The following is a 19,951-nucleotide window of genomic DNA, read 5'->3' as shown; positions in this document are numbered from 1 at the left end:
ATGAAGTAATTGTATATAATTCACATATTGCGTATAAAAACTGCATACAAAAGATTATATATAAACTGTATACAAAACTGAATAGAATGATGCATGAAGTAATTGTATATAATTCACATATTGCATATAAGAACTGCACACAAAAGTTTACATGTATATAAGCTGTATACAAAACTGAATAGAATGATGCATGAAACAATTGCATGCAATTCGCATATTGTTAAGTGTTAAAGAAAATGTATCAATTAACGCATGGAGAAGCCTGTTTACGAGATAACTCGCTAAGAGAATCTGGAATATTCCCACAGGGGGCCTCCCTCGGTCTTTATTTCTTTCGCGAATAAATTAAGAGGCAAGAACTGGCGTCGTTCGATCGCAACTGTAAGGGGGCCCGAGACTGTCCCCCAATTTTCTCGCGCACCTTTCCCCCGTTCCTTTTCTTTTTTTTTTTTTTTTTGTTCTAAACGCTAATCCCGCGCGTCGATGCACAGTTGCGCCCGCGCCGTTCTAACCTGTCCGCTACACTGGGAAACCCCTGGAAGAAAGCTCTCGCGCATGACTCCGGCTCCCGGGGCCTCGTCCGCTCGGAACATATGCATATCATCACCCTTTACGCCGGCTGGAGAAAAAACTCGGAAGAGGTCCGACCCAGAACGGCCAGGAAAAAAAAGACAAATACCTCCAAGGAATTCTTTGTCTCTTCCTCCTCTCCTCTGTTCCTTCATTCTTTCCCGTGGGTTCCCGTCGTTCTCTATCTGATCTCTTCCTTTCTCAGGCCGTTTTTGTCCCGCCGATAGACCCCTTTTTTCTGCGTCTTTATCAGTCCGCAACCTTGCGATCCACGCCGCTGAGGGAACAGAGGAGGGATCTGTGTCGCACGTGTTCCGAGTGCGGTGTCCTCTTCGTTTGGGATATGTCTTTCCGCGCTTCCTCGCCAATTAGCGTCTACAGCTCAATGTTTATATACAGATTACAATCGTGTCGTTATACGGACGCCAATTTATAATGGAACGTGGAGGTCATGGGACCTCTTACCTCTAGCCTAAACATTGTCTCCAAGTCGGTACGGTATCTTCTGCTCTTTCTGTCCAATTTGAACATTCTCTCAACGTTCTAAGCAATCTTTTTCATTCGGGGCGCGTTCGATTCTACAACAATTAGTTTCCAGCATTTTGAACGGGCGACTAGTACAAATATTAGCGGCGCACACGCAGCTGTGCTTATGTTCTAACGAGCTCTTTCATTCCTGTGTACCCCGGCCGTATCTCCAGCGTTAAAGGGATGCCTGAATGTAATCTGAATAGGGATCAAGAAGTTCCGCGATTCCCCCGTGGGTGGGTGCACTCGAATGCAGCATAATTTGAGTGACAAACCAAAACCAGACCACGAAGATGATTCGTAAGGACACGCGTGCCTTCCGTTCGACTGGAACATAGATTTTTTTTATTGAATTATTGTACAGTGACGAATGCTTCATTTCGATCGAAGAAGTGAAAAATAATTTGTTCACCAAAATCGACAGTGGGATTGAAAATTCTTGAAAGAATTCTTCCATTTTTAAACGAATTAAGTTTTCACTTTAGAGAAAAACTTTGTTCGTGTTTTTCGTAGGGCTCCGTGGGATCTGCAAGAGAAAAAAGTTTCAAACCGCAAAGTTCGTTATTGAAATAGCTACGAATTCTTGAAGATTGAACAATACAAAATTTTCAACAGCGTACCGATCTTCCAAGTCCACGAACCAATCTCTATCGCAATGGATTCGAATGCACAAGCGCAACCATTTCCAGCGTTAAAAGTGTCGCGTTTTCGTGGGAATCGTCCGTTCTATTCTTTTACATGATCCGATACGTTTTCCTAGAATTAGTATGCCAGAGGCAGCGGTCTATTCGTAACGGCGGAATAATTCGGGGCGCCATAAATTTGGCCTCGAACGCGAATAAAAACGGCCACTTGCTCGCTTCGGTGCTGTGCAACGCGACAAAAAAATGTTGACGTTTTTACGCCAAGTTCGCTGGATTCCCGCGCTTACTTAGAACTTATCGAGCCAAGAGTTTTTTTTAATCTCACCGTGACGGTCTCCTACATTCCCAAAGCCTTCCATTTATTTCACAATTACGTCTTCGTCGACGCATACGAGGCTCGGAATATATCAAAGGGTTATGTCTGCAGATATCGACGTTGTAGCTAGATCGGCAACGGTCGTATCAGGGCCGGCGTGATCTATTGCGGGGCCTGGTTCAACAATTTTGCGGGGACTGAATTCGCATTCAAATCCTACGCTTAAATGTTACAACGCGATATTATTTATTTACTATAATATTAAATAATAATACTACGATTCAACACGCCGCTCGTTTGTTCGATTTGCACCGAGATGACTCTGAGCGCCAAAGGGTTAATTTTCATGAACGCCAATTTCTAACGCGCTAATTTTCGATCTTAGTTGGCCCCGCTAGGTTTCGATACTCACAATGAGCGAAAATACTGAAAACGGGGCCAGAGGGGGGCAAAAGAAGCAGCCATTTACAGCGCGGACCAACTGGCGTCTGCGACGAGATGTCCTCTCTCTGGCAATTTCAACTTTCGGAGAAACGTTCGAGCAAAACCGAGAGTAGTTTTTATCGTTAGTCTGCACTGGTCAACTCTACGCTTATACGGTTACCGCCGATGGCTGTTTGCCGTCGTAAGAAATCGACAAAAACGTTTCTCGCAATAGTTGCTCACCGATGGCGGAAGAAAAAGCGCCTTTTTCTACGCCGCGGCGCGACGCTTTTTGCCACCATTCTCTGTGACTCATGCCTCCACCTACGTATCACAGAGTAGACAAAGTGCATCTACTATGTACATACGTACACACTGGCTCCTCTATATTTCTGGGTCCCGGGTTCTCTGTACGAGTGTACTTTTTCGTCTAAACGCGAATTCTATTAAATTTTATTCTCCCCTCCCCTCTACATTCAAGTAGGATACTGCCATAACGTCGTTTCGTTAAATAATTCCACTTTCTTCCACGTGGTGGCACGTACATCTTATTACCATATTCTTAACATAGATAACCGTCTCTTCGCGACGGTTATCGGTTGAGAAATGTCAAACTGAATGGTTTTCGTTAGATGTCTACAGATAGAATCTAAAGGTAGTAACGAAATCGCGTTTATGGAATTTTTACGCTTAGAAAAACGAAAGAGACTCGTTGCTTGCGTAGATATTCCGAATGTTGGGTTTTGGGGTGGATTTAACAGTATATCAAAAATTAACTCTGCGCCTTTGCATTCAATCATTCGTAACTCTAACTAGATTTATTTTTTAAAGAGTCCAAGCCCTCAACCTGGTAGCTTACAATTATTAACCGACTTCGAAAAGGATGAGGTTACTCGATTCGACATGTACAGGGTGTCCCAAAAATGATGGAGGTCCTTGAAAGGAGTGGTTCGGGAGGTGATTTGAAACAACTTTTTCCTTTGCAAAAATGTCGGATGGTGCTTCGTTACGTAGATATTAATAAAATCGCGGCCGCTCAGCCGCTCAGCGCGTAGCCTTCGCTACCGCGGCCGCTCCAACAGTATCCGCGCGCTCTGATTGGTCAGTGTTTTCCGTTAATATCTCCTCAACGAAGCCTCGGACAACAATTTCGCTAAGGAAAAAGTTGTTTTAAATCACCCCCTGAACCATCCTTTTCAAGGACCTCCAACATTTTTGGGACACCCTGTATACATATGTACTTTTTTGTTTTTTAAATGTTTTCTAACGATCGAGTACACTAGTAGCCAAATGGCCATCGGGCTAACACTCGAGTCATCTATCTCGTTACGAATGATCGACGAGAAAGGAATAAAATCCAGAGAAATACGAAGAAAGGGAAGATGCGAGACTCACGCGTGCCGTTGACGTTTCTGCTGAGTATCTTCGGTACGGAGGCGGTGACAGTGGTGACAGCGGACACGGTGGGGATGGCGGGAACAGAGGACAGCACGACAGGGGATTGTTGATGCTTGGTCGGCGTACTCGCGACGACCACCACTGGATTCTGAATGGTACAAGTGGCCGAGGTAAGAGCGCCGGTACCGCCAACGCCTGGAACCGCGTTGATAGGCGCCGCTGGTACTGGAGAGGGTGTCCCGATGGCACACGTTGTCGTCGCCGCCACTGTCGTCTCTTCCGTTCCTGGTCCACCGAGCACGCGACTTTCCATCTTCGAGGGGACGACACTGTGAAGCTACCGTCCTCGTGGACACTCACAGCACACCGAAAAATCCATGCGTTTAACAATTCGACCGCACATTCGACGCCCGTTTATCGATAAAGGTACAAGCGGCTCGATATTGTTCGCCACGGATCGTTGGTTAGACAGCATTACTTTGACATTGCGGATAGTTACGTTAAACCGGTACGAACGATTGTAGATGAAAAGAAAGAAAAGATGTTTACTATTTATTTAGTTTAAACGAGATCCGAAAAAAAAACGAGGGAAAAGCAAAACGATAAGAATTAATGATTTACGCGTGTACGCGTTGGAGAAGACAACCACACTTGGATCGTATTTATGTACAAATGTAATCGCGCGTAGGAAATATTGCTCTACGATTTTGTTATGTATCATAACTTTGAACGACACCGAGACACTCGGAACGATGTTGCCGGGTGCGTTGCCGGCCATCGAATGAGTGATTCCATTCCGCTGCGCGTTGTCCCCTCTCCCGGACCACACAACGTGCGGAGCTTCCCTCACCACTTCCCCCAATCGCGTGCAGTTATCCCCTCCCTTCGGACGGCTACCCCCACTTCGAGCATCGGGGCGATAACTAACGATGGGCATTACCGCGAACGTAAATGTTCGTTCGAATTCCAAATTACGATAATTAATAAACGCTGCAATTCTTACTTGTACGATTATTCCTCGACTCATCCTCTGGTACAATTCAGGCCTTTATAGGTGAAATGAACGTCGCGTTGGCGTATTTCTATGCGTTTTTTTTCATTTTTTATTTCACGTTCGTTCTCGTCACTTTTGGCTTTTGTCGTGGGTCATGGCGCCCTGGATATGTTCGTTTATTAATAAACGAATACATACAAGTACATACGAATACATACATAACGACTCGAATTTAAGGTACACGAATACGTACATGGTAGACGTGCACGTAAAATGTACAAGTCCCTCTTTAGCCCTCGATGCAAAAACCGTGCTTCGATCCCTACCACCTTCGCGATCTCTGAGAACAAGTGATGGTAAGGGAGAGAGAAAAAAGTAGCCGTGTAAAAAGCTATCTTTCCTCCCCTCGTTGCATGCACCACCTAGAGGGAACGTACGACCTTTTTGCCCCACCATGGTAAGATTTTTGCAGGTTACTGCTCAACCTTGTTCAGCCTTTGGATTATCCGACAAGTTTCTCATCCTTCTTCGAACGATTCTCTCTCTTCCATTCGAAAAAAGCTAAGTGGAGAAACAGCAGAAAAAATGTAACGTCACTCGCAATAAAATATTATTTGGAAAGGAAGCTGCATATCTAGTAAGTGGAATTCGAATTTTTGCAATTTACCATAGTGGTCGATGATTATTCTTTTTTTTGTTCTCCCATGGTATCGCAGCTGACCGTACCTTGTTATCTACCCATTGCTGTTCAAGTCCAAGTAAACGATAAGTTCTACTTGCGCTTAATAAATAGCAACGCGAATGATGGACAAAAAAGTCCACAGCTGAAGTGGCGATATGATTCCCTGTCGTATGCAAATTTCCGAAGCCTGAGAAATAATACGGAAAGGGTTCGAGCAGACGGTGGACAGTTTTTTTTCTGGACAGAGCCTTCCTCCGACCGTGGGGTGATAACAAAAAATGCCGAGGTACAGGCTCCCTCAGCGATGAAACGCGTGAGAGTTTCTCAAGGTGCGACGCATTCTGTCTGTGGTTAATTTAAATCCACTATCAAGCTTAAGTTTAAATTATTATAAAATACAATAAATGTCGGATGTTCTCTACGTGAATTGCGAGCCAAACGGTTATATTTTTAGTTGAAGATACAAATAGTATATTCATTGTTTATTTTAAGAAATTGTTTATACACACACTAATCTTTTGATTTGGTTGACGAGATTAAAAAACTACAGAAATTTTTTCTTTTACGTATAATTTTTCGCTTGTACAATAATTATACATACATATAATTATTGTTTTGTAAAATCAAAATATTAGATCTACGATTGTTTGAAAAGTTTATAAAAAAAAAATGCATTAAATATCGGCAATATTTATGGAATACCTATGTCACGTTCTTAACGCTATAATTAATTAATACATCGTTCTCGAACGAGAATGTTCATATGTCGTTACATATATAGTTCGATATACATATACGTAATTCGTTATTAGTCGTTCATAAACTATTTATAAACACATATCGGTGGGCATACGTAAATCGTTTTCGGAAAAGTTAATATAACGCTAGATTAAAAATACTGAATTTAAAATAAATATCAAATTTCAGGCAAACTAGGAACTCGTAATCATTCTGTTAAAATTACTATAACGTTTAACTTTTTGAAACGTTCGCGTACTGTATGCTTTCATTTTATAAAATATTATATAATACAAAAAATCGATTTATATTGTAACATTACGATAACGGTAAGGAAAGCACTTTTGTGGTAAACATGCGAATAAACGGAAGTAATCTAGAATTATACACAACCATATTGACACTACACGCGGAACTGCATTTCATTCTTCATCCTATAAGAATTTTCTCGATTATTTCTTACACACAACCATATTCATACCATACTGGACTGCCCGCTTTCGGATCTTTCTCCATAGGATCTTTTTCCATAATTGTTTCCGCTTGTTCTACGTCTTTCATTCCACTATTGCTAATATTCTTTGACTCGTTTATAACCGCTGATACTTTATTATATATAAGAACCGGACGAGGCTCTACTTGTACTTCTGGTCTTGGAGTTTGCTCCATTAACACTGAACGTCTATCGTCCCCCTCTTCCTGCAACGATTCGCTCTTCTGAGAACGTGCAAAGATCGAGTGAAATAGGAAAACACTGAAATAAATAGAATTGTGGAGTAGAAAGTGTTACTTACTGGCAAGGTAGCTGGCGGTGGTGGGGAATCATCGGTATAATACACTGTCCTTCTAGTTCCTGGGTGACCAAGAGACAAGGCGTCGGATCCGAGGTCTCTGCTAGCTGATCCTTAAAAAGAATAACGATGTAATGATGCAACGATGCTGTTCTTTTATTTATGATTTGTAAAATAGTAACAGTTCAGATTAGTTACCTGCTAGACGGTCCTCTGTACTAGCATCCGAATCGTTTCCTCCAGATTCCGATTCGTATGTCTTTCCTTCGGAATGTTTCGAGTCCTCAGCCCAAGATCGTCGATTCTAATTCACACGAATGAAAATATTAAGTTTACAAACTTTACTATAATTAATAGGTGTTCGTTAATTTATTTACCTTATTCAGAAGTTCCGATCCAGCTTTTCTGACTCTCCTCACTAAATTGGCACCAAATCCTTTCCTTCAAAAAGTATGACAATTGAAAACATTAAACATTAAGTAGATTAAAAGACTATGTATATACGAGCGAAGAACACTTACTTCTTGGGAGTACAGCTTTCTAGTTTCCTGTAATGTTCCATAATTTTATCTTCTAATTTTTCTTTCTGTCTACACAAATGATTCATCCTATCCCTGTAATAAAATACTAATTTAAGTAAGCAGTATTTCAAATGTCGCTAAATATTTATTTTTGGAGTACTAACGTGTACATCTTCTCTTCCATATGATACTGTTCCTTGTCTTCCAGAGAACGAGTCAAAAGTTCGTGGTATTGGGTGAACAATAAACTAATGTGATCCATCAACGAATGCCTGTCGTTGTCCAACCCAGAATTCACGTGAAGCAACATCTGAAAGAAAAGCGTGAAATAAGAAAACATGTTATTAAAAGCATCGACGGGGAATTAAACAAAAATTGATAGGTACTTCGCATCGTTGATTCAGTTTGTTAATTTGAAGTTCCAAGTTCGAAGATCTTTCGTCTTTGCTGCTGAGTTCACCTTGCATTTCCGTCAGCTTGAGACTCAGTCGGTTCGTTTCGAGTTTATTTTTTCTGTAATCTTCTTGCAAATTTCTGTACTCCATCTTTAACTTCTCTGTGGCGGTGTACAAGTTTCGAAAGTCGTCCTAAAAGTATCGTACAAATAAATGTGTGTGTATATTTTATTTATATATAGTTTATTTATATATCTCCCTTTTAGTACCTTCAATTTCGAATGCTCTCCTCTTAAATTATTTAAGCTTTTCGCGTTATTCACCAACGATTCCTTCTCCGTTTGCAACGTCTTGTTCTTCCCTTTCAATCCCTCGTAAGATTCACGTAACATTCTAATTTCGTTCTTCACGTCTCTTAGACTCGATTTGAGAGTGTCGTGTTCGTGGAATAAACTCTCGTACTCGTTATTCAATTGTTCGTGCAACGACTGCAGAGTGTCTTGATCGTGAAGTAGCTGCGTGTGCGTTTGCTGCTGAGCGCTGCGTTCTTTCAACAGCTACATTAACAAGTTTAGCGAACGATATTAGAATAGATAGATTCGATCCTTAGGTTTTGTCGATCCGATACTTACTTCTTCTTTCTCAGCGACAAGTTGCGAGTTTGCAAGCTGCAGAGCAGTGTGCTGAGCCGCCAAGGAATTATTTTGAGATTGTAACGTTGTAATCTGTACTTGAAGCTTCGCGTTTTCTGATAGGAGATTCTCCGACGCGGTTTGCGTGGCAGTTAATTTTAATTGCAGGTGCTCTTGTTCCTTCTGGAGAGAGGAGAATAAGTATGAATGCTTCTTTTTATACTTCAAATATTTTGTTCCTAAGAAATAATGATTCGAGGATGATAATACCTTGAGTGATTCTACCGTGGCCTCCAATGTGCTATGGATATTGGTAGTTTCGTTGTTTTCAGAATTTTTAGATTCAGATATCGATTTTTCGCAATGGCACGAGTTGTTTATTTTCTTGACATAGTCCAAAACTTCTGGTATTTGGGCAATCCTGTAATTATCGAACGACATCGATTAATTTATAGAACTTGTTAATCTTGTTTGTATACAAAGTTTCAAAATTTCGTTACTTTTCCAGAATATCATCCATTGGAAGCGATAACAACGTATTATCGCCGAGTCCAAGTTTCTCGAGGACCGTGTATAGTTGCTGAGTACTCAATTTTTCAGCTACCAAGCTACTCTGCAAAATCTCCAATGTTTCTCGATCGATAGCCGCCCGTGAGTCCAATTCTTTGCTAGATCTTTCGATTTCCTGCAATCTATCGAAATAAATAATTGTGCAATGAAAATTCTTATGACTGATGTATATATGGTACGTGATTGAAGGAGATGATACCTTGAAATTTGTGTAACAGAATCGTGAAGTTCTTGTTCGAGTTGAGTTACTTTCCTCTCTAAAACTTCGATGCTGTTCATTGCTTTGTCCAATGCAACATCTTTTTCCTGAAATTTAATATATTATAGTAGCATTTATAACTATAAATAATCCTGTTATATTATTTATAAAGTTCGTACTTCTATCGTCACGCGATATCGATGAATATCGCGTTGCGCTATATCTTTCTCTTTCTCTGCCGTTATAAGTTTCGTCTCGAGATCGAGACATTTCGAGTTAACTTCTTTTATATTATTCTCCACAATTTTTAATTCCTCGACCTTCTGATTGGCGAGTTCCAAAGAACGTTCCAAGTCATCAGCTCGCCTTTGCACGCTTTCCAACAAAGATTGAACTCGTTGTTTCTCCTTCACAGCTGTGTCGTAACTCTTTTCTAGTTCTATCATCTTAGTATGCTGAATCTAAACATGGATAAACGCAAAGAAAGAAATGTGTTACACATTTGAACAACGTGAAAACTTAAGGATAACATAAAAAACATTCGTGATATACTTGAAATTCTTGTTGCTGTTTCTCAGACGACGTTCTTTGATTTTTCAACGAGTTTTGTAGCTTCTTGTTCTCCTCGAGCGCCTGCTTCCATACCAATTCTAGATCTGAATTTTGTTGCGTGAGCCTTTCGGTATTGTCGTTTAACGATTCAATTTTCAATGACAGTTTCTTTTTCTCTTTGTCAAGTTCCAACACGCGTGACGAGATCTCGTGAAACGAGTTCTCTTTTAAAGAGTCTATCAAAGTAAGCAGTCGACGATTTTCTAACTCTAGCTTCAGTGCTCGCGTTTGAGCGTTGTTCGTCAATTGTTCGGACAATCTGTTATCGGTGTGCGCTAAATAAAATTAAAATTTTCATTAAATATAGCGATAAGAGATATAGCGTGAAGAGGATTCGTATCGAAAAAAAACCATATTATTACCTGGTTCGTCGGTATCGCTTACAGAGTCTGCTAACGCAGCCTCGTTTGCGGTTGCTTTTGTTAATTTATGTAACTGAATATTTTCTTCGACGAGTTCTTGGTATTTTTCTTTGTCCGCTGCACGCTCCTAAACAATTTACGTTTGGTCAGAAAAATAATCGAAATATCTATACATATTTTCAGCTATGTACGTACCAATGCCATGTCGTTTAATAACTGTTTATACTTAATAATTTCAGACTCGAGCTCCAACACTTTGTCTGCTCTTCTTCGCGATGAATTCAACTGATCCTCGAGCATTTCCCTAGTCTCCATTAAGACTCTGAAACGCGTGGGTAAAAAGAGTTCAATTAAATCTTGTTTCGAAAGATAAATACACAATTAATTATGCTAAGTACCTGTTATCTTCGCGTAGCTCTGCTATTCGAGTCTTGTAAAATTCTATATCCGTAAGTTTCTCTCTGTATCTTACTACCTCCAGTTCTAATCGATCAGCACGATCTGCTCTCTCGATTACAGCGTCTAGTTCGTCTCTGTAAGATTTTGCTGTACGCGCTTCGTGCATTAAATCCTGATTCTAAAACGATTAAAATAATTGTACAAGAATGTTCGATATCTCAAGATTTATTAAGAGCACGTATTTATTTAGCACGATACCTCTTGCTTCAGTTTAGTCACTAACATTTTATGGTACTCGAGTTCTTCTTTACATTCTAACAATGCTTCAGCCTTTTCCTCCCTGTAAACAATTCACGAAATGAAAATAAAATTCTGTCGAAATGCTCAAGAACTATATACATACAATTCTTGACGTTGCTTCCTAACTTTGGATTTCCAATCAGCCAATTCGACTGCATAATGATGATTATCTTCACGTTCTGATTTAATAATGGGATTAGATAATTGAACTTTATTCATTTCTTCCGTTTCTACACTGATGGATGAATCATTCCTCTCGACGCTTTCGTTTATAGCAGTGTCTCTCCATCTCTATTATCCAAATAATATTTTATATTAACTATATATATATTTTATACATTAAATATACGAGACATACCTGACGATACAGATCTAATTCTTGAGTTAACTTCTTAATTTGTATAAATAAACTACCCATATTTGCATTTTCCATTGCATCTTGAGTAATAACTATATCCTGATAATCTGTAACCTAATAACAATATGAAATATGTTAAATTAAATTATCATAAGTCTATGTAACTATATAACTATGCAAGAATTCAAGAACACGTACTTGTTTAATACATTCTACTATCGCGAGCTGCGTGTCAACATTCAATGTTTTTATTTTTGTAATGAATTTTTCTTTATTAGGACACTGCACTGCACAGCCAAGAAGCAAAAGCAGTAATAATTTCATCTCTGCTACGTAAAGCTCTGGTTCTTTGCCTAAATGCATTGTATCTGGTAACTTTAAAACTAAATGACCTAATTCTTCTTCGTACAACTGTTTCATATTATCTACTATGACTTTCAAATTTTTTGCACGAATTAACGAACTCCCTTCAGGAGATATTATTTCGTTGTGCAACGGTTCTGGATCTCTGTAAATACAAAACATGTAAGATAACATTATGGTAATCTTGATAAACTTTTCAATAATTCAGTAAAAATACTTACATTTGCAGAAATACATTGTGTAACAATATACCATCCACCAAATCATCGTAACTAGTTAATAAATTGGAATCTTCCAGGCAACTGGCAAACTATTACACAAGTTTTAAATATGTTTACATTACATACAGTTGCAGCTTAAATAGTTGTAAAATATAGAAAATAGAAAACTCACCCAAGTCACCAATGGACCGGACAATAAATCATCGATCTCGGCGGACGACATTGTAATCTTTATCTTTACACTAATTATCCGAACACTATTTAAGAAATAACTTTACCATATCTTTTTGCAAAGAAATTATGTACAGTTGAATAAATGCCCTCTTTATTCATGTTCTTCTGAACATTGATACAACGACAGAAAGTTCATTGTACGTTACTTATTTGTAAAATTGATTCAGGTAGAATGGCAAACTAAATTTAGAGGTCGCATTTCTATGACAAGCTTAAAAAACTTAAGCTTCACGAACAAAATAAAATTTTGTTAAAATGTCAAGAAAATTTAACCAAACTTTCAGCCGAAACGCAATCATAGGTACACGATTAATTGTACATGTAAATACTTAACTTAAAAGACTCTGTCAACTTATACTAATACGATAACGATTAAATCCATGATTACTTCGTAATCGTTTAATATCTCAATAATATTACCATGTTTATCTATCTTTTGATGGTTATTCGACGAATATATTTCAAATATATATTATACTGTATATGAAATAATAAAAGCGAACATAACCGTGAAATCTCGAATCAGTATTCGATGTATGATAATCTACTGTTTAAACTTTGGAAAAAGTATTTCATGGATGTATATGTATTATCAGTGCGCGATAAGATACGGAAGATATCGTACAATTTTTCTAAACACTTTAGAGCGAGAAACGGAAAAAGTAAAACGATCGAAAGTAGATGTCGAATAGTATAAACCAGTATAAACAAAACCAACATCTAGCAAAGCAAAATTTCAGGAGCATGTATAATATGCATATATAATAGAAATGGAGTTTATGTAAGCGACAACAAAAAACGTAACTCGTTTCACAGCGCAATCTAACGTTTCGTTACAAGAATCACGACGCGACATGTTTCTAAGTAACAAGATGGCGGACGAAACATGAAGTTCTCTGCGTATGCCGAGTCTGAGGATTGCCATTGGCTGTTCCGTTCTCGAACGTCATTAGTTCCCAATGGCGCTCGATGCAAACGTGGTCTTCCGTAACGAAACATTCTTATCGTTCATTGTACATTTATTTTTAATAGTGTAATAATTGTAATAATATAATGCCGAATGAAACTCGAATTTTGAAGAAACACGATTCAATTTCTACTTGTTTTAGTTATCTAAATAATTAATGTTAAGCAACAGTGTCGCCTCTATATTAGTTTCTTTCTATTACTTCAGGCCCTAGACTAGACCAAGAGAGTAATTCTCGTAGCGTCTATCAGTATCTACCTAATCTATGGTCCAGGTGGATACCATTCTATTTCATTCTATTCGATTCAACCGGCGATTTCGCTCGAGAGAGCCATCAGTAGTTATGGATTCAACTTGTCAAAATTCCGATTTCAATGTTAAATACTTGCTTGGCCAGTTGAATACTGCCAGAAAAGAAATTAATAACTTGAGGTATTATTTGTTTCTTTTCATTGCGCCATGTCTTTGTAAATTCGAAGAAGTATTTGAAAAGGTATCAACAAGTTCCATTCAAACGTGCTGTTTTCTATGCACCTGCATACTCTTGGTGTGGCCATGTATCCGTACACACATACACGAGAATGTGCAATGTCACACCTGTGAACGAAAATGAATATCGTAAGATGAAACGTCACTTGACATCTGTTAATACCTGTTGAAATTCCTCAAAATATTATATATGTTTTATATAATATTTCAAAATTACTGTGAAAGTTAATTTGCATATATAGTTGAATGGTATTTACCTTATTGTTACTCTTTGGTGTTTACAGACAACAAATAAAAACTCTTCGTTACATACATGAGAAGGATGTCAATACAATAAAGCATCTCTTGGAATCGTACAGAAAGGGAGCATCTATATCCGAAGCAAAAGTCATATCCGATGATGTGAAACCTAGCACTAGTGCAGACGACGATACAGTGAAATTAAAACCAATTGGGGTAGTATCTACTTGGTTTCCATGTAAACGTGGTACTCCCAGACAGCCTGGAATTTGCGCAAAGGTACCGGGAAAGTTATTGCTATACAACTCTATATATACCAATCCAGATCACGCACTGGAAGGATTACAAGATTTTTCGCACATGTGGTAAGACACTAGAGACACTTTCTATCAGATTGCAGCAGTATACCGATTAATTTGTATTAGGAACTTGTGTTTCATTCCATCTCTATTTCGATAGGGTCTTGTTCTACTTTCACAAAAACGATGCGACGCATGTTCGTGCAAAGGTTGCACCACCAAGATTAAATGGTACAAAAACTGGAGTGTTCTCTACCCGATCTCCTCACCGTCCCTGTCCCATTGGTCTAAGTTTAGTAAAGATTACAAGAATAGAGAACCATGCCATTTACTTTGAAGGTGTGGATATGGTGGATCAATCGCCCGTATTAGATATAAAACCTTATATACCACAGTACGACAGTCCGATAGGTTTTGAGAAGTTAAATAACAGGTCACACGAATCTGACGTGGATAATACGTTCGTATGTATAGAAGAAAATACCGATTTAAGCCGAAATCAAACCTGTGGTACCTTCGACGCTAACATCAATTTTGGCGACGAGACGGGAGGTTTACTTTCAGATTCTTATTATAGAAAAAATACCAACGAAATGAGTCAAGAGGCAGATATTTCAGGAGACGAAGAAATTGCTTTAAGATTGCAAGCGGAGGAGTTTCAGAGGAGCTCGAATTTTGAAAATTACAACAGCGCGAGACACTTTTCCGAATTGACCGATATAAACGTACACAATAACAGCACGTTTCAACATAGCGTGGACGTAACTGGAATACATCGAGCATTCTACGCGTTTTCCGATACTTCGTCCGATGCTAGGTCTAACTTGAGCATATCCACGGGACATAACGCGCTTTCTGTTAATATGGAGCAACAATCGGAAAGTTTAGTAGACGTAAGCAATAGATTACAAAATACCAACATAGGCGGTCCTACTAGCGTCGAGCCATTGTATACGTCGAGAACTATGGTGTCTAATTACATAGAGGCACACGCTTCTCGCTCCAGGCTCTTAGACGGAGCGGATGGACCAAGTACAGTATGTGGTACCGATTTAGATTTAATTCAAAGACGTTCGTTAAACGCGAGAGTTGACAACTCACCGATAAGAATGGGAATTCGCGAGGCTCCCGACGGAGAGGAAGGTCTGGAATCGCAAACGCTTGCTCCGTCGCAAGCCTTGCCCAACGTCGAAGCGGCAAGGCCTGCATCGAACACCAACGCGGATACGAATTCGACGCTGTCTTCGGAATCGCGAAACTTTGAAAATAGGGAAGAAGCTAATTCAGAAGTTCGAGTTCCAGAATGGATATCGAGACCTCGAACTCCCCTGTGCGTGATATTCAACGATCGAGCGCTTATTCAATTAAACGAAATATTAGGTACTAAGATCAACGACCAAAAGGTAGCGATCGAGAATATATTACGCGAGGATCCTAGATCGGTGTATCTCAGACAGAGATGGGGTAGCCAATTTTATACTTTCCTGATTCATGATTTACACATCACTTGTAGATTCGACGATAACAGGGGTGTAATCACGGTTTTTCATGTTAGACACGCTGGTCGTATCTGCGAATGTGGGGAACCCGAATGGCAATGCTTGGGTCATTCGCCACCTCCGTTTTAATGTATGTGTGTTTAAAGTATGCGTCTATGTAACTAATAATTTTAGTTAATCGTACTTCTAGATTTGTCAATAATATTGTAAGAAATGTGCGTTCTTAATTTATACGATAGGGTGTATCATATTACATGCGTAATCATTCCGTAATTGATCTTTCCTTTTGCTACTCGAAAGGAAACTATGTATCGATATTGTTACGTGCAATATATTCTAAATAGTTTCTCGCAACTGACCAACTAACGATACGTTTTTTTAGACTATTTCAATATTCATTCTTCCGTGACTGTGTTTTATACGAAGCATTCGTGATTTTGTAAAGGATTTATATTCTTGTTGTGTTTTTTTGGACTCCAATCTGTCGTTCGAACAACATCCTAACACAGAGTACGTAGAAACTAGTCAAACTTTCCGTGAGTGTGTCAGGATTTATCTTTAAAAGATTCGATTCTTAGCCTTAAGAATGTTTACGAATTTTAGAAATATATACATGTTCCTTTTCTTCCTCTGATTATGGAATATTTATTATTGTACCTTTTACGATATTTTTGTCGTAATCATCGCATAGATTTTCTTGCGACGTAAAAGTTCCTATATACGTTTAGTCTCTGTAAACGATAGCGATGCAACTTATGTTACGTTTTTCGCACAAAAATAAAACACTCGTAAAGAATTCGTCTTTCATTGTTTTATAAAAGATCCTCACAACATCCTGAACATCCAAGTGAAACTCAAGTGTACATTCGTATCGTTGCATCTGCACCAGATGAAAACACCCACGGTTGAATGGGATGGAACATCACGTCCAAGATACCAAAATCATTGTAAGACTCGTGATTACATAATCTCTTCAGGGGCACGATCAATGGATTTTGGAGTAAATCGCTAAAATGTATATCAAGAATGAATAATATACAAATAAGTAACTGACGATGTAAAATAATTGTAGATCCGTGATCTTACTTGTACACCATTCCATGGGAAACGATGAGACCCCTATCATCGGCGCCAGACGCGAAAAGAGGATATCGTTTATGAAATGCAACACCACGTACACCTGTGCCATGTAAACGAAGGGTTTGATAGGGTTTCGTACTCAAGTCGAGATCGAACCAGAGCATCTTACGATCGTAAGTGCCTACTAAAACGTTATCGCCTCCTGTAAACGATTATTATGACGAGCATTAAAAATAAATAAAGAAGTGGGTCTACGTTCACAGGATATTTACCAGGATGTATTGCCATCGACGATATCCACTGCGAATTCGACAACAATTTCTTAATCATTTCTTGCTTCACCAAATCGTATATACGGACATTTCGTTGCGTCTGAAATTATTTTGTCTCGATTAACAGATCGAAACTTTGCGCTCCAACGTGTATTTAAGTTTTACTTACCGCTACAAATAAATAGGGCCTGATGGGATGGAACAAAACGCATTGTATCAAGCCTTTAGATCTAGTGAAGGGAAGTTGTGACCTTCGTTTCGATAATTGATTTATCAGAACAGATCTATTCTGACCATCTGGCATAACAGTGGCGAAGTAATCGCCTTTACCGTGCCATGTTACTTGTTTTACTTGTTTGAAGTGATTTAGAATGATCCTGATGCCCTGAGACCAATGATCGCCTTCAGCTTGCTCCCACTGAACGGCAGTTTTAACTCTGTCGCTTACTATAACGTCGCTCTGAGGTATTATTTCCAGTAATTGATCCGTTTTGCTGGTGATCAAGTGGTCTCCGATCCCAGGATTTATCAAGAGGACTTTCTTATCGGCGGCCACTGCTATGAGCGACAGAGACTGATTTGGACACCACGCCACAGACCTAATTATCCCACCACAGGAGACTGTTTTCACGCATCTGCCTGTCGCTACTTCCCATATCTTCAAATCCATGTCATCTCCACCAGAAGCAATATACTGACCCATTGGTTCCGTTGTGATACTTCTAACCATATCACTGTGGCCTTTGAAGACCATAGACATAGTCGTGGGAAACGGTTGTAAATCTTTTGGACTAGGTAGCTGAGGTACCAGTGCTTCAGGTTCTATCGTTAATCGCATTTTCAGTGCTCGTGGACACAAATACAAGTCCAGACACCTCTGGAATCTTTCTTTAATATACTTGGGATAAGCAGGAACCTCGCGAAGGGAGTTGTACTTTTGTGGAATGAAATGTAACTTCCGTTTCCACGGGGTCGTTTGTAATTTATTCCACTCTTTCAGTTCCTTCTGGTCGAACAGGTACTCTGGTGGAGGATTGTAGCTTTCCGCGTGTCCAGGTAAATGTCTCTTAGGCGCTGGGATGTGCTTGTGAATCCTACGCATCTCTTCTGCTTGATCATCCGACTGCCATAACATGTAGAACTGTGGTTCGTTGTTTTTCTGTTGTCGTTCCTTCTCTATTTCAGCGGTAGACTTTATCCAACCCATCTTAAGCGCGTGAACTAACTTTGATACTTTTTTAGCCTCTGGTTTAGATGGTAAAAAGGATCGTTTGTGTTCAGGAAATTTACGTAAAGGCATTTTCATTACTTCAGAAGTAAACCATTCTATCCATGGCTGTAACAAAAGGTACAGAGTTAATACAGGTAAAGTTTTTTGAATAAGATTTATAATAAATATGAAACTTACAGCGTATTCGTTGAAAGTTGCATCGGGAATTTTCTGTTTCTGAATCCTTGTAATTAATTCTATATCAGCTTCGCTTAACACGACGTCCTGTCCAGTTTGGGGGTCCTTTATGGTTCTCCAAAAGTCAGGATCTTCCATTCTTTTCAAGAAGTTATCCAACTGATCGCCTTTCTGAGGTTTTATAATCTTTCTACCATCCCAATCGTAACCGATATGGTCGTAGTCGTCGTACCATTTCATTGGGATATTTCCAGTTGTGTTACGAATATCTTCTTCATCCGAACTGTCGTATTCGTACTCGTCTAATTGTGGATTCACAGTTGGCACGTCGTTACTTGTATCTGTACTCGGTTCTTTAGATTTTTTTGATGATGTAATATCTAAATCTTTTTGTAGCTTAGCAGATTCCAAGCCTTTTTTATTTTGTACTTTATTTTTCTGTGGAACTTTAGAAGACCTTGATTTGGATAGTGTATTGGTTTTATTTGTTTTAATTTTCGATGCAGGAGACATATTTGTACTTTTACTTTTAGAAGATTCTACAAATGTCACCTTGAGTTTATCGTGTTTAGATTTTGAACTAGGTACAGAATCTTTACTTTTTTCTTGTAATTTATCGCTTGCATCACTCTGCTCTTCATTCTGATCTTCAGAATCGCTTTCAAGATGGTCTTCATCTTCGTCAGTATCAAGTTCATCGGAGTCTGTTTCAAATTCCAATTCATCTTCTTCGCTGTTGGATTCAAAGACAATCGGATCTTTCTCAGTATCAGACTCGATTATGTCCTCGTTCTCATCAACTTCTTCATCCGTGCTTTCATCGTTATTATTCACTTCTGCTTGTAGTAAATCTTCAGCACCCGAATCCTAAGATAATACATTATAAAGCAGCATGTCAAAGTATGCTTTACTTAATTCTTATTGATAAGTCATATTCTTATAGGTTAAAACGCAACATTGTATTATAAATTAGCATGTCAAAATATACTTTGCTTAAATCTTATTGATAAGTTACATTTTTATAGGTTAGAAACGAAAAACAAAATTGTACCGATTCCTCTTCATATTGAGATTTAATTGAATCCTCTTCTATGGTGCTGTCCTTAACCTCTAACTTGACTTGCTTTCTTTTTAAATTCTTATTTTTAGTTTTCATTTTGCTAACATCTACATTTATACAAACACGAAACGAGGTTATGTCACTTTCACGTGTAAACTACAATCAACTACAATCTAGAGGAATGTTGTATAAAGTACAGTACAGATGTGCACGAGAAGTTTTCATTGGTTTTCATTGCGAACGTGAATGGCGGTCAAATTTTGGCCTAGAGTTTTTCACTCTCTAGGTTGTATTCCCTCTGAAGCGCATGCGTGTCGAGAAAAACAAAATTTATATAATTTGAATGCACACGAATAGTAACTTAATTTTACTTAAAGCTAATTGAAT

At 38.8% G+C, this 19,951-nt stretch overlaps 6 protein-coding genes and 1 long non-coding RNA gene across 11 annotated transcripts in view; 3 read left to right on the top strand and 4 right to left on the bottom strand.

Annotated features, from left to right (window-relative positions):
• The window catches only part of LOC128897026 (uncharacterized), a 2,818-nt gene extending 959 nt beyond the window's left edge, over positions 1-1,859 (bottom strand). The window contains exons 1-3 of the long non-coding RNA XR_008462187.1: positions 1,719-1,859; positions 1,511-1,624; positions 513-1,425 (exon numbers count right to left, since the gene is read on the bottom strand). This is a non-coding gene — a long non-coding RNA (uncharacterized LOC128897026). The remainder of the gene's footprint in view (positions 1-512; positions 1,426-1,510; positions 1,625-1,718) is intronic.
• Positions 1-5,769, bottom strand: part of LOC128897025 (NGFI-A-binding protein homolog) — a 14,043-nt gene extending 8,274 nt beyond the window's left edge. Inside the window, exon 1 of the mRNA XM_054160658.1 lies at positions 3,877-5,769. Within this exon, the coding sequence (XP_054016633.1) occupies positions 3,877-4,192 (316 nt within the window). The 5' untranslated portion in view covers positions 4,193-5,769. The remainder of the gene's footprint in view (positions 1-3,876) is intronic.
• Positions 5,770-5,923: 154 nt separating this feature from the next.
• On the bottom strand, positions 5,924-12,991 carry LOC128897023 (girdin). Of its 3 annotated transcripts, none has more exons than XM_054160652.1 (23): positions 12,189-12,991; positions 12,017-12,105; positions 11,631-11,940; positions 11,433-11,546; positions 11,178-11,365; positions 11,033-11,114; positions 10,774-10,952; positions 10,571-10,697; positions 10,376-10,502; positions 9,954-10,288; positions 9,581-9,862; positions 9,402-9,508; positions 9,133-9,324; positions 8,903-9,053; positions 8,633-8,815; positions 8,270-8,557; positions 7,992-8,192; positions 7,770-7,915; positions 7,606-7,698; positions 7,462-7,525; positions 7,283-7,388; positions 7,088-7,197; positions 5,924-7,010 (listed from the first exon to the last, which is right to left on the bottom strand). In XM_054160652.1, exons 1-23 carry the CDS (start codon positions 12,237-12,239, stop codon positions 6,753-6,755), a joined length of 3,783 nt encoding a protein of 1,260 aa, XP_054016627.1. In that variant the 5' UTR covers positions 12,240-12,991; the 3' UTR covers positions 5,924-6,752. The 3 variants fall into 3 exon arrangements, with proteins under 3 accessions (XP_054016627.1, XP_054016628.1, XP_054016631.1); XM_054160653.1 differs by having other exon boundaries at positions 5,924-7,007; XM_054160656.1 differs by having other exon boundaries at positions 5,924-6,992.
• Positions 12,992-13,499: 508 nt separating this feature from the next.
• LOC128896734 (tRNA (adenine(37)-N6)-methyltransferase) lies at positions 13,500-16,378 on the top strand. The gene is made up of 3 exons (XM_054160175.1): positions 13,500-13,649; positions 13,991-14,311; positions 14,406-16,378. Exons 1-3 carry the CDS (start codon positions 13,561-13,563, stop codon positions 15,871-15,873), a joined length of 1,878 nt encoding a protein of 625 aa, XP_054016150.1. The 5' UTR covers positions 13,500-13,560; the 3' UTR covers positions 15,874-16,378.
• LOC128896744 (uncharacterized) overlaps positions 13,717-19,951 on the top strand; it is a 52,869-nt gene continuing 46,634 nt past the window's right edge. For all 3 annotated transcript variants that reach the window (XM_054160198.1, XM_054160196.1, XM_054160197.1), the window contains exon 1: positions 13,717-13,720. The gene's annotated coding sequence lies outside the window, so the exon portion shown is untranslated. The remainder of the gene's footprint in view (positions 13,721-19,951) is intronic.
• On the bottom strand, positions 16,365-19,805 carry LOC128896733 (ribosome biogenesis protein BOP1 homolog). Its single transcript, XM_054160174.1, has 6 exons — positions 19,556-19,805; positions 18,505-19,371; positions 17,266-18,432; positions 17,097-17,196; positions 16,831-17,026; positions 16,365-16,752 (listed from the first exon to the last, which is right to left on the bottom strand). Exons 1-6 carry the CDS (start codon positions 19,658-19,660, stop codon positions 16,599-16,601), a joined length of 2,589 nt encoding a protein of 862 aa, XP_054016149.1. The 5' UTR covers positions 19,661-19,805; the 3' UTR covers positions 16,365-16,598.
• Positions 19,526-19,951, top strand: part of LOC128896731 (myb-like protein X) — a 75,894-nt gene continuing 75,468 nt past the window's right edge. Inside the window, exon 1 of the mRNA XM_054160173.1 lies at positions 19,526-19,529. The gene's annotated coding sequence lies outside the window, so the exon portion shown is untranslated. The remainder of the gene's footprint in view (positions 19,530-19,951) is intronic.

The sequence above is a fragment of the Hylaeus anthracinus genome, unplaced genomic scaffold, assembly GCF_026225885.1.
Source record: "Hylaeus anthracinus isolate JK02 unplaced genomic scaffold, UHH_iyHylAnth1.0_haploid 11978, whole genome shotgun sequence".
Taxonomy (NCBI): domain Eukaryota; kingdom Metazoa; phylum Arthropoda; class Insecta; order Hymenoptera; family Colletidae; genus Hylaeus; species Hylaeus anthracinus.
The sequence above is the reverse complement of the archived record's forward strand: the minus strand, read 5'-3'. Positions and strand labels throughout refer to the sequence as shown.